Source organism: Talpa occidentalis, unplaced genomic scaffold (genome assembly GCF_014898055.3).
Source record: "Talpa occidentalis isolate TD23 unplaced genomic scaffold, MPIMG_talOcc4v2.1 talOcc4.8, whole genome shotgun sequence".
Lineage (NCBI taxonomy): Eukaryota > Metazoa > Chordata > Mammalia > Eulipotyphla > Talpidae > Talpa > Talpa occidentalis.
Window position 1 is genome coordinate 67,323,047 of NW_023605194.1, and position 12,028 is coordinate 67,335,074.

At 54.6% G+C, this 12,028-nt stretch overlaps 1 protein-coding gene across 3 annotated transcripts in view; it reads right to left on the minus strand.

Moving 5' to 3' along the window:
• Positions 1-12,028, minus strand: part of ARVCF (ARVCF delta catenin family member) — a 64,410-nt gene that overhangs the window by 48,729 nt on the left and 3,653 nt on the right. For 2 of the 3 annotated variants that reach the window (XM_054690228.1, XM_037497843.2), the window contains exon 1: positions 4,160-4,285. In XM_054690228.1, the coding sequence (XP_054546203.1) occupies positions 4,160-4,180 (21 nt within the window). In that variant the 5' untranslated portion in view covers positions 4,181-4,285. Of the gene's footprint in view, positions 1-4,159; positions 4,286-7,206; positions 7,435-12,028 lie in introns of those variants that run through there. The other variant, XM_037497839.2, reaches the window with a different exon arrangement.

A 12,028-nucleotide genomic window follows, 5' to 3' on the forward strand; every position in this document is an offset into this window, starting at 1 on the left:
GCCATTATACACAGGGAATAACAATGGTAGAATTGTGGGTAAGATGGACACAGAAAGAGGACCTCGAAAGGCCTATATGCCTTTGGCCAAACCTTCCAGTGAGGAATCTGAGGCTCAGAGGACCACCCAGGCCACAGCAGAGCTAAGCGAGAACTCTGCTGTGCTGAGTGACACAGGCCTCTAAGGGTCAGTCAACCCTTGGTCCTATGACCATAAGGTTCCAGGGATCAGCATCTGGCCAGGGACTGAAACTCAAGCTTTGGTAGTTGGACAAGTGAAGAGCACATTCCTAGGTGGCCAAAGTCAAGTCAGCAGGAAAACAGAAGCTTTTGCAGAAAGGGCCCCATGCCCTGGCCCCAGCCTTTGAGGCCTGCACAGACATAGCTGAAACCTGGACAAGACTAATAGCTCACATGCACATCCACATCCACCTGGCTCCTAAAGCCCACTGAGCTCCCAGCCCTGGGCTGTGGAGGTGTGCAAGGGAAGCTGCGCAAAGCTGCCCTCAGGGCCTGCCTCAAAAGGTTGGGTTCTGTCCTGAAGGAACACCTGCCCTCTACTTAACTGTAAGCAATATTGAGGTTCTGGGCCCCTGTGACTTCTTCAAGGGGTCCAGGAAAGGGTCTTGCATACCTCTGTCTACGGTAAGAAGAGATCACAGAATGCACCCTTCCTTCCCCAGAAGCAAGGTCTCAGAGGACCATATATGATTTTACAAAGTGAGAAAATGAGGCCTAACAGAGTGAAAAAAATTTACCCAGAACCTCAGTAACTGCTAACAGAATTCCAGGCATCCACAAAAAAGGCAGTTTTGCAAAGTCTTAATCACACCTAACCCTTCATGGGCCACAGCCTTAGCTGTGGATGGAATGTCTGTTGGTGACATGACTAGGAATGAAAAACACTATTCCAGGAAAAGAGAAATAACATGCTAGTGGGCTCTCTGGGCTCGTCCCCTAGGGCACTGGGAGCTGGGACAGCCTGAACAGAATAAAGTTCAGAGACAACCTGTCACCACTGGGGTCTCAGCTGTCTCATCTGTATTTGGCAACTGTGGGAGCATATGTGTGGCCGGCAGTGAGCAACCTGTTGAGCTCCAGGGGGCCAGTCAGAGCTGGGAGGAGTGAGGGGAACACTCTGCTAGCTGCAAGTGTGGAGGCAGGGCAAGGAAGCAAGACTTGCATGAGGGAACCAGGACATTGCCCAAAACACTGTCAGCCAGATATGGTTCCTTAGTTGGTTTGCATACATTAACACTTTCAGAGAAAAGTACCCTCACTAGCTAGACAGTGAGGGCAGGGGAAGTACTTCTCAACTTCAATGCCACTCTGTAGCTCTGCTGATTATTCTCATTCTACCCTGCTGAGTCAGGAAAGTGGGAGCCCAAAAGAGCTAGGGCCTCCCAATAAAGCCTGACTACCCTGCAGAGGTACCCATTAACACCCAGCCCAAGCAAACCGGTTGCAGGATCCTGAGGCCCCAAGAGCCCCTGCTGGCAAATGACCTCAGGGAGCTAAAAACTGAGAGATGACTTCACCAGGGTAGGAAGGCAGGCAGGCAGGAGTGTGAGTCAGCTGGTGATCACTAGAAGGCCTGGCCTTTTACACATGCCTGGGCCTGGACACACAGGTGGTGCATGTACCTGGTCCCCCTGACAAGAATGTGTGCATGAGCATGCTTGAACACTGAGCCTGGCCCAAGCCATAGGATCAAGCATGTCAGTCTGTCTCTCTCCTGGTAACTACCAGGTGCCCACTATCCCACCCACATCCCTCTCACCTCCTCCTGTCTTCCCCATGTGCACAGAACCCCCTCAACCCCTACCCAAGTGTCTGCAATGGGAGTTTCAGAGCTAGCAGCAGATGAGGAACTGGTCTAGATCATGAAGAGATGCAAGGCTGACTTGTGGCTCAAATCTCTGCAACATCTTTGGGTTGGGGATGTGGGATCACAGGCTGTGACCAGCACACAGATGATGCTCAACTGAAATAGCTGTTCAAGGTGCTTGAATCCTCGTCTGGTCTCAAACATCTGCCTAAAGATCCCATGTTCCATGCCTATCAGTCTAGCCCACCCACAGGAGCCCCTGGCCCTGCAGCACCAGCCTTCCCCACAACCGTACACACACCACCCCATACATCCTTCCCAACCTCCCAAATCCTGCCAAACCTGTTAGCTGTCTCTTGTTATCCTTCCCAGGCCCTGGATTCATCCTTGTGCCCTTCTGGGACCACTGACTGCCCCAGTCTCCCATCACCTATCTCCAGGGCCCAAATCCATCCAAAGCCTACCTGGGTCCTAGGAATGGTCCCCATGCCTAGCCTAGAACAAGTTGCTAAGTCTGGGGTTTGCTAATAAGATCCCTTGAACTTATAGCAGAGTTCTGGCCCCGTACTCTAAACTGGGGACTGGAGTGGCCTGTACCCCAGAAAGGTGGACACAACCATATGCTACTGCTGTCAAGGGGGTTCCTGGAGACAGAGCTCCAGGAACAGTAGGAAGGCCCTGGGCCCTATCACACACTGAGGGCCTGGCTTCCTCGAATGGAAATGGAAAGAACACAGGGTGTAAAAACCATGGGACAGGGAAAATAGTGCGAGACTCACCTTTGGGCCAGGGAGGGGCATGGGGAACAATGAACAGAAGGCCACCGCTTGGTCAAAAGCCCACACAACCCCTGGGGTACATGTGATAATAGTCAGAAAAAAACAAGTTATAATACGGACAGGGGGAAGAACTAGGGTTTCTACTTGCGCTGTCTGGATTTGATAGATGAGCACCTGGAGTCTGTATCATGAACACTACAAGTACCTCAGCTTGTCTACAGCCCTGGGAGCACACACAGAGGATGGGTTAAGGTAGGATTCCCATACCTGACTCCCACAACCCTGGGTTCAGGCCCTCAAGAGGGCAGGTGGCTGCCACTAGACAAATGATTGGAAGAGTTAGCAGAGCACCAACCACCCCACCCACTGTGGCCATCCAGATGGAATCCAGACCAAGCCAGGCTGGCATCTCTTACTAGGGAACAAATCCCTGGCTACCAGGGATGCATTCTCCCTTGGTACCCATGCCTCTGCCCAGCCCTGGTGGAACAGGGGCTCACCCCTCTGCAACAGCAGTCCACCTGCCAGGGTGTAGCCCCACACTGACTGGGCAAGTGGCCAAGGGATAGTGAGTGCTTAGCAGCTAAGAGAACAAACTTGTGGGAAAAACAGGACTGTCACCCATTCTGGCTTCCCAAAGTCAAGCCCACATCCATTAACAATACTACCAGCCAATTCTACCCAGGTCCCAGCATCTGGCTCCTCCATCTTTGGGGCAGTTAATAGCCAAATCTTGGCTGAGTAGGGGACACACAGCAGGCAGGGACCAGATAGTCAGGATAGGCATGTGTGGGGGAGGCATAACTCAGCCACAAGGGGTTGCTCCTCCGCTCAGTTTACTTAACTGTTACTACAAAGGCTCCCCCTCTGAATAAGAGAGAGTGACCCACATGCCTTTCCCCCCAACCTCCAGTACTATGTGGTGGAATACTGGGGTTTTCCTGAGACACCGCTGCCCCCGCCCCCACCCAGCTTCCCGCACTGTGGGCAGGGCGTTCTCCAGCCCTCCCCTTATGTGCATTGCCGGGACAGACAAGGATTCCCATAAAGCTCTGGAGAGGAAGCTGCTTGCAGGTCCCCAGAGTCAGAGGCCGCGCTGGGAGTATTGGAGGAAGGGGAAGCCCAGCGAGCTCACAGGGAACAGGAGCCCTAGCTGAGCTTCCTTCTCCAGACTCGGCCTCCCTCCAGCAGAGAGGGGATGCTCAGGGAGGCCCTCGCCCTCCACCAGTCCCGACACCTGTCCTGTGCGCTGGCCAGGGGTTGTGCCTACCAAGGTCCTGGCCCTGCTCCCCGTCCTGTGCAGGGTGGCACCCCCAGTGGGCCCAGGGCCCAACCCCCGGCTAGGGGATCCAGAGACCCAGCAGCCCCGCCCGGAGTCTTGCACAACCCCAGAACAGTGCGCTGCTCAGTCCATCCACCCGCGCAGACAATAGCCGCCTCCAGCCTGCGGCTCCACAGAACAAAAGCAGGTCCTCCCGGGAAGGCTGGTGCCCCGCCCTCCGCAGCAGGGCCCCCTTCTGTGCCCCCCTGCCCGGGACCAAGTTCCCTCCAACCTGTTTGAGTTCGGCCGGCATCAGGCCGGCTCGGTCTGGGGGAAGGGGGGCGCGGGGAAGCGACAGCGACGGCTGGACCGAGCTGGGTTCTGGCACCTCGGCCACTCCGGCTCAGGCGCAGCGGACTCACACCCGCGGGGGCGGATCTGGCGGCGGTCACAGCGAGCAGCCAATCGGGCGGGGCCGCGCCCAAGCGGGGCGGGGCGGGCACCCGATGGGGCGGAGTCGGGGTCGCCCCTACCTCTTCTGCAGTGAGTCCGGGGTTCAACCTCCAGCCCGTGCAGGGATGACTCTGAAAGTCCTCCTTTCCAGGCCTCTGTGCCCAGTGGAAAAGCTCACACACCTCCTCCCCTGTAGATCTGAGGAAACTGAGTTCTGATGGAGCAGGGGCCAGTTAGGTTCCCTGGCACCAGCTGCTCATCCTAGCTGCTTGCTGTGAGATGGGGGCCTATGAGGCAGTCACCACCAAGGCAGCACTACAAGATTGCCCATTCCTTATCCCAGGCCCCACCCACCCTGAGCATGATACCCCAAAGAGAGCAAAGTGATGATCTTGCTGACCCTGGCTAGCCACAATCCCACAGGCTCAGAGAAGCAGCTATGTCAGCCTGGGGGACCCCAAAAGTGACCACCCCCATACCTTCATATCCTCATTTGCTAGTGTGTGGTCCACACATATAGCCCACTGTGGTACACAGTTGGAGCTGAAGATGTGTCTTCAGAGATCCTGTAGCCCCCACCATTGGGCCTGAGGTGGGTCTCACAGTGCACAGAAGGCAGGGACTGAGGTGGGGTGGGTCAGAGTTTGAGGACCATCTCTACTGTCCCCTGGATCCCAGGGTGAGGGCTGGCACTCCCAAAGCCCCCTGGAGAGGAGTGAAACAACACAGCTGAGCCACATGGGCCAGCTGGGCCATTTATGTACATGGAGTGTGTAGAGCCAGAGTTATCTACACAGAGCTCACTGGGGACCTGACAAATGGCCCTGCACTGACCCACTGTGTCTTGAGTTCTACCCATCAACACAGAGGCCCAGGGACCTCCTCATCATAGCTTGTCAGCCGATTAAGTGGTGGGGGTGGGGGTGCATAATTGTTGGGTGACTCTGGCCTAAAAGCCCAGGAGGCTGAGCTGGCCTCAGACCCTCTCTCCTCCATGCTTTCGGTTTACTGGGAATTGGGGGGTGCAGGGAGTCAGAGTGTCTTGTTAATAAGGGTTAGTCCTACCAGGGTACACTCCTCCACAGCCCATGCTGGCAGCTTGGTGTGAAGATGCAGTCCCATAATGGGAAGTCTAGCTCTGCTTGAGGGCAAGGGCTGGGCTGGGCTGGGGCAACCTCTTGGGTCATTCCCCAGCAAGGCAAGATTCAGTGACACTTACATCATGAACAAGGATACTGGGTTCCAAGGTAGACTTCCAAGGAGATTCAGTGGGTAGGGCAAGAGAAGAAGCCTGGACCACCTGCCTCCTTCTCCCCAGGCTCCAGTCAGAAAACTGAGGCTCTGCTGGGCCACTCTGGCTCTACAACACCCCATGTACAAAAACAACACAGCCGGCCCATGTGGCCCAGCTGTGTTGTTTCACTCCTCTCCAGGGGCCTTTGGGAGTGCCAGCCCTCACCCTGGGATCCAGGGGACAGTAGAGATGGTCCTCAAACTCAGACCCACCCCACCTCAGTCCCTGCCTTCTGTGCACTGTGAGACCCACCTCAGGCCCAATGGTGGGGGCTGCTGGTGGGTGCAGGACCTCTGAAGACACATCTTCAGCTCCAACTGTGTACCACAGTGGGCTATATGTGTGGACCACACACTAGCAAATGAGGATATGAAGGTATGGGGGTGGTCACTTTTGGGGTCCTCCAGGCTGACATAGCTGCTTCTCTGAGCCTGTGGGATTGTGGCTAGCCAGGGTCAGCAAGATCATCACTTTGCTCTCTTTCTCTCCAGACACAGGTGTCAGGCTGCCCCAAGCTGCCACCACATATGTGCTAGCCAGTAGGTAGCCTGTCTGGTTCCTGGGAGCTAGAGTTCAACAAGACCTAAGAAGGGAGGGTGTGCCTATAGTGGGGATGACACTGGGATGGGGGCCATCTGTAAGATTAAGGAGGGCAACACTACCCCCTGCCTAGGGACCTAAGCCAGAGGAACAAAGAATGCTTGGGTTACTCTGTGGAATCCAGAGGTCTCAGCGGGCATTGAGTCCCCAGGCCTGAGTCTGGTAGTGTGGAGGAGTAACTGTAGGAGGCCTGCCGGACAGACCCCTATCCAAAAGCCCTCCCCTTCCTGTGGCTCCTAGGACAGCTCTGCCCTGGCTATCCCCTACCCTGTGCCTCAGTCAATAACTGAAAATGCAATAATCCCACCAACTCCAGGCCTCCCAGGTTTCCTCATTCTGTCAACCCATGAGCCAGGTGCTCTTGTCACCCTGTGAGCAGGCTAGTCACTAGGGTAATTATTAGTTGGGAGTGGAGGGGATCAGGTGATCTGACTCCTATGTACATGCTCCAACTTTAGAGTTCTCAGAGCCTATTCACAGGACAGGTAGGACTCCACACCTCCTGGAGCTGAGTAGGAACCTGAGCCCAGGTTAGGGCAATGGCCAATAGGAAAATTGAAACTCCCAGGTCACCCTCTAAGCTGCAAGCAGAGCCTGGGGCCTTACTCAACCCTTCTTCTGGGACTACCCCTCTAGCATATTAAGACTACCACCATGCCAGGAAGACTCCAGGGCAGGCACGATCCTCAGTGTCTCAAGGCTGACGGCTGAACTGCCCAGAACAGACCCTGTCCAGCTCCCTAGGTCCTGAGGGCTCACTCAGCTGGGGAGGGTACTGTTCTGAGGTCAAGCTATGTCCCACCCATTCATCATGTGGTGCCCTGCAACCAAATGAGACATCCAATTCCCTTGGTATCCCACTTTCTTTCCCTCCCCAGAGGCCCAGAAAGTCTCGTAGTAAGCCACTGAATGCTGGCTTGTGATCCACTAGGGCCCCTTGATTGTTTCCCCAGTTGGCCATTTTCATGTTTTCTGAGTCACTGGGCTGTTACCTGCAGGACCAGCTGTTGCCAGGCTATTGGCAGGGGTTGCCCACTGCCCATGCCACCAGTGCCCACACCAGGTTGCTGGGCTCGCTCCAGCTGTAGGACAACATGGCGTCGCTCCTGCTCCAGCGCCCTTGTCAGCCGCTCAAAGCGGGCCTCCTGCTCCTTCACTGAGGCCAAGATACTCGCAGCTGAGTGCATGTTGCAGTCCTCCATGACTGGGATGCTTGCTGGCTGCAGGCAAAGCAGAGCAAGGTCAGAGTGGAGCCAGTGCAATTGCATGGTGAGGCCATAATGGGCCACCAGCCCGCCCCACTCAGAGATGATACAACTCACTCCCAGACAGAAGCATACAGGTCTCTGGAGAGAAGCTGCATTGATTAAATTCTAAATTAAAAGCCATTAATTCAAGGCTGGCCGGAAGCAGCTGGTTCCCTGTAGGGGGACCTGGGGCTCTGGGGCTCTGACCTAGGTTCCTCTGCTTCCTGCTGAACCCAGCAGAACCATAGACTGTAGTTATCCCAGAGCCCACTGGGAAGAAAAGGGAAGGGCAGAAAAAGCTGGTGTGACTAGCACTGACCTCCCAGGCCCTCTGCTGCTCACAACACAAGCCAGTTTACCTGGCCAGTCTCATGAATTCTGCCCAGACCCATCTCATAGAAGTGCAAGCTGGGGCTCAGAATGGCTGGGGGGGTTGCCTGTTGTCACACAATTAGAGTGGTAGAGCTGGTGTAGCCAGCTGACAAGGAGTGAGAAGCCACTCCAAAGCCATCAGGTACCCAAACACTAGCTTACAGACTAGCGATCTAGTCTCCACTCACAACCACTCTGGCTGAGAACAAGGGCAGAATGAAAACCACTCACGCCTGGCTGGGAATCTATACCTGGAAGGTACCAGGTGCCTGAAGTCTGATCTGGAGGGTGGTTGAAGGCAGGGCCTAAGTATCCAAGGCACAGCACGTAGGAAGGGTCAGGCCGGCCTGGGCCCCAGTCCCCGGGGTTCTAAGGGGAGCAGGTAGAGGCAGTGGGGCCCAGCAACTGTAGAAATAAGTCAGCTTTTCCTCACTGCTTGATTCCTGGCTGCCCAGTGTGTTTGTTTTTCACAGGCAAAAAGAAGCAGAGAGGTGTGCAGAGCTCAGATGCGGGCACACAGCAGCAGGCAGAGTACAGGTCATGTGGCCACATTAGTGGCACTCATACAGCACAGTGCCCAGGGCTACCTTGAGGGCCTTCTCTCAGCCCAACTTCCCCAGCCTACCAAAGTCGACCCCACTAGCCCCTCATCCCTGTAGCAATGCAGAGACTCAGCACAGCAGGCAGCACCCTTGCAAGGGTCAGGGCTGCTTGCCACCAGCTGGGTGGAGTCAACTGCCAGAATAGTGCCTGGAGAGAAAGAATCAGTGATAGACTTGGCTGTACAAGTACAGGCTGGGCCAGGGACATGGAGGGGGGCATGGGACACCTTGAGGTGAAAGGACACTTCGGAGTCCAGTCCACCATGACAGGTGGGGAAACTGAGGCCCCATGAGGGCAAGGGGCCAATGTAGGTCCCAGAAGCTGTTTCAATTTGCAAGCACCTGTCACACAAATAAAACTGTCAGCATCACCTAATAAAGGGCAGCCAGAAGAATACGTTGAACCTTTCCTGGGAGAGAGCAGGCCAGCTCCTCTGGCCCTCAGGGAACAAAGGACAAACAGGACAGCACGTCCACGCCTGTGCATACGGCCCCTTGCAGACCCGCTGCTGCCTGTGCCTAGGTCTGAAGAGGTGGATGCCAGGGTTCTTAGACACTAGGCCTTTGGCAGGGCTGGACCTGGAGGGCCTGAGGCACTCATTGTGGGGCCTTCCTCTCTGGAGGCCATAAGGGGTGACATGGGGCAGAGTCAGGTTACTTGTATCCTGAGCCAAGCCCCGGTGGTTGCAGCATCCCAGATCAGTGGGAGGTCAGGACAAAGGGCCGAAGGTTACAGGCACCATACGAGGGAAAAGTGTGCCCTGGAAGCAACAATGAGGACCTGTGGAACAGCCGTTGCCTCCCCCCTTATGTGGAGACATGAATTTCTGACTGACCTCAGCCTTCACCCCCATCTGATGCCCAGGCCCAGGCTGTAGACCCTGGGGACAGCAGGCATGGGAACAGGCCCAGCCTCCAGCATGCCCAGGCTCTGGGGTCCAAAGAGCTTCCCCACTAATTTCAGATGGGAGCTGGCTAGGGGCCCAGAATTCTGAGGCTACAGTGAAAAAGTGGCCAAACCCACTACTGACCTTCCCATTGCCCAATCTCTCAGCTTAAATTAATTGACTATCTTCCAGGTACACCTCGAATGCTGGTCAGGTAGCGTGCCCCACAGCTACCCACAGGCCATCAGAGACCTAGGTTCTGGACCCATGTTTTCTGCCCCAGTTTGAGGGTATACCCTCTCTGCTTGGCCATGGGTGGAGGCACCAAGCCCAGAGGCTGCAGCCTCATCACCTCATTGGCTTCTAGGACAGCCCTAGGAGACAAAGGAATCAGGTCATTGTCAGAGGCATCTAGGAAGACTCAGCCCCACTCCCTCAACTTGGTGGCTTCTCTGGCACTGGGTACAGGCAGGCACAGGAGACCCAAGTCAGCACCCCAGAAGGCAGCTTTTCTGAGAGTATAACTAAACACACTACTTTTATAGTAAATCAATAAATATGTGATGATATTGAAGGCCAAAGGTGCATGGATCTTTAAGATCAATCCTGAGGCTTCAAAGACAATTTCCACAGTTGGCCTTGGGGTGAGATCACCAACCTTCACTGGAGATGGGTACAAAACTTGTTTCTGCTGTGGTCCCTGGAGGGCCTGGGGACAAGCAGGTGAGTGCTGTGCTACAGGACACTGCTGACCTTCACTCTCCTCCCTAGCTGACACCATCAAAGCCTCTATACATTACCTGCTGGGTGGACACCTCAGGGTCCCCACCCAGAATCCAGTCTCCAGCTTTCAGAGTCTTGGTAGATACACTTCCTACCACACACACTCATGGAGTTGATTTATTGAAACAATCATGCCATCCAGCTGCACCAATGCCAGAGAAGGACTGGGGTGGTCACCTGGGTAAAAGTCTCCTGGCCTGGGTACCCCAGGAGTGACCCCAACCAGAATTATATGACAGCACCACTGTCAGGATCAGAAAATATGAGGAAACTGGGAAGGAGATTAGAAGGTGGGGGCTGGGTTCAGAAGCTGGAAAAATAAACCACCAGTGGTTGTGGACCTGCTGTGCGTCCAGCACTGGCCTTGTCTGCCTGTGCTCCCTACAAATCTGTGGGCAAGGGAGCTGCATGAGAAGAGCTGCCAAGGCCACATGGACCTACAAGATCAATCCTGAGACATGACCAAGGTCATGGGAGTGGGGAGAGGAAGTAGGGAGTGGAGGAGAGTGTATGGTGGGGGGCGAGGACAGTGGATGAACAGGTGGTAGAAAGTTGGGTTTAAAGTTGCATAAGAGGATGGAGAGGGATAGAATGATGGAGTGGCAGATGAATAGGTGGATGAGTAGGTGGGTGGGCTGGTAGATGCACGGATGGGAGGGCAGGAAGGGGACATGAATAGCTGGCTGAACAGATGTGTGGACAGATGGAGGCTGTATTAGAGGATGATGTAGATGGAGGGTGGGTGAGTGGCCAGTTGAATGGGGTGGGGAGGGGTACATAGGTAGGTGATGAAGGATGGGTGATGATGGAATGAATAAATGGACAATTGGGCAAAAGAATGGAGGTGGGGGGGAAGTGTCAAGAATGAGGCTATCACACTACTGGGAGGAGGGGGCTTTGCCCCGAACACTCTGGGGAACAACCGTGGCTGACACTTGCTCCATCAGGAAAGTCACCACCAAAGGAACTGGGGGAGATGCTGATCCATCCCCCAAAACTAAAGCCCACATTTGATGTCTTCCTGCTGACCCAGATATTCTTCCTCATGAGAAGCCAACTTAAAATCCTGCTCCAGAACATCAAATTATAGGGCCTGAGTCCAAGCTGGGTTGAGGAATTTCCTAAGGATCAGGCCAGAGGGGGAGGTAGGAAGAAGGCCTGGGCTCTAGTGCTGATCCCTTACCAGCTATCCATTGGCACAATGCCTGCTGCCTGTTCCCGTGAGGGGAGAGAGGCTGGCCACCGGTTGAGCCTCCTTCCTACCACCCCCACCCTTCCAGGGTGCCTAAGCCTACTTTGTCTCTGGGAGGGTATCTCATCCCCTGCCCTCAGTGCTGCCAACATGGAGACTTACTCCTCCATTGCTTGCCAAGCCTCAAGGGACATTGTCTTTACCCGTTGTGTGGTCAGATGGTGCCCGCAGCCACAGGGACAGCTTCTGACCGACTCCACAAGGGTGAGCCAAGGAAGCCACAGGGCAAGAGCAAGAGGCTAGAGCATGGGGTTCACCCTGGATGGGGTCTGCATTTATCCATCTACCCCAGCTAGGGCCACAGGGTGAATGGCAGTTAATAAAGGGTCTGGGAGACCTAGGTAGGGAGAGGCTGCTCTCCACTTTAGAGCAATGGCAGAAACAGCCAAGGTAAATGGGGGGGCAGTCATTTCTATTTTGTGAGAATGAAACATTTCTGTACACTCCCCCCAAAGACAAACATATTACGGCTTTTTTAATTTCTATTTTTTAAAGTGAGATCATTTAGAACAACACATGCAGTGAGTGTTTCAGACAAGCCAATGAAAGACGGCTTTACTTCTAGAGTAAAGAGAATGTCATGGAGGAAGCTGCTGGAGTACATGGGGATGTGTCACACCAGTCTTTCTACTTCTGTGCATTTGTAATTTTTGTAATTTTCCATAATAGAA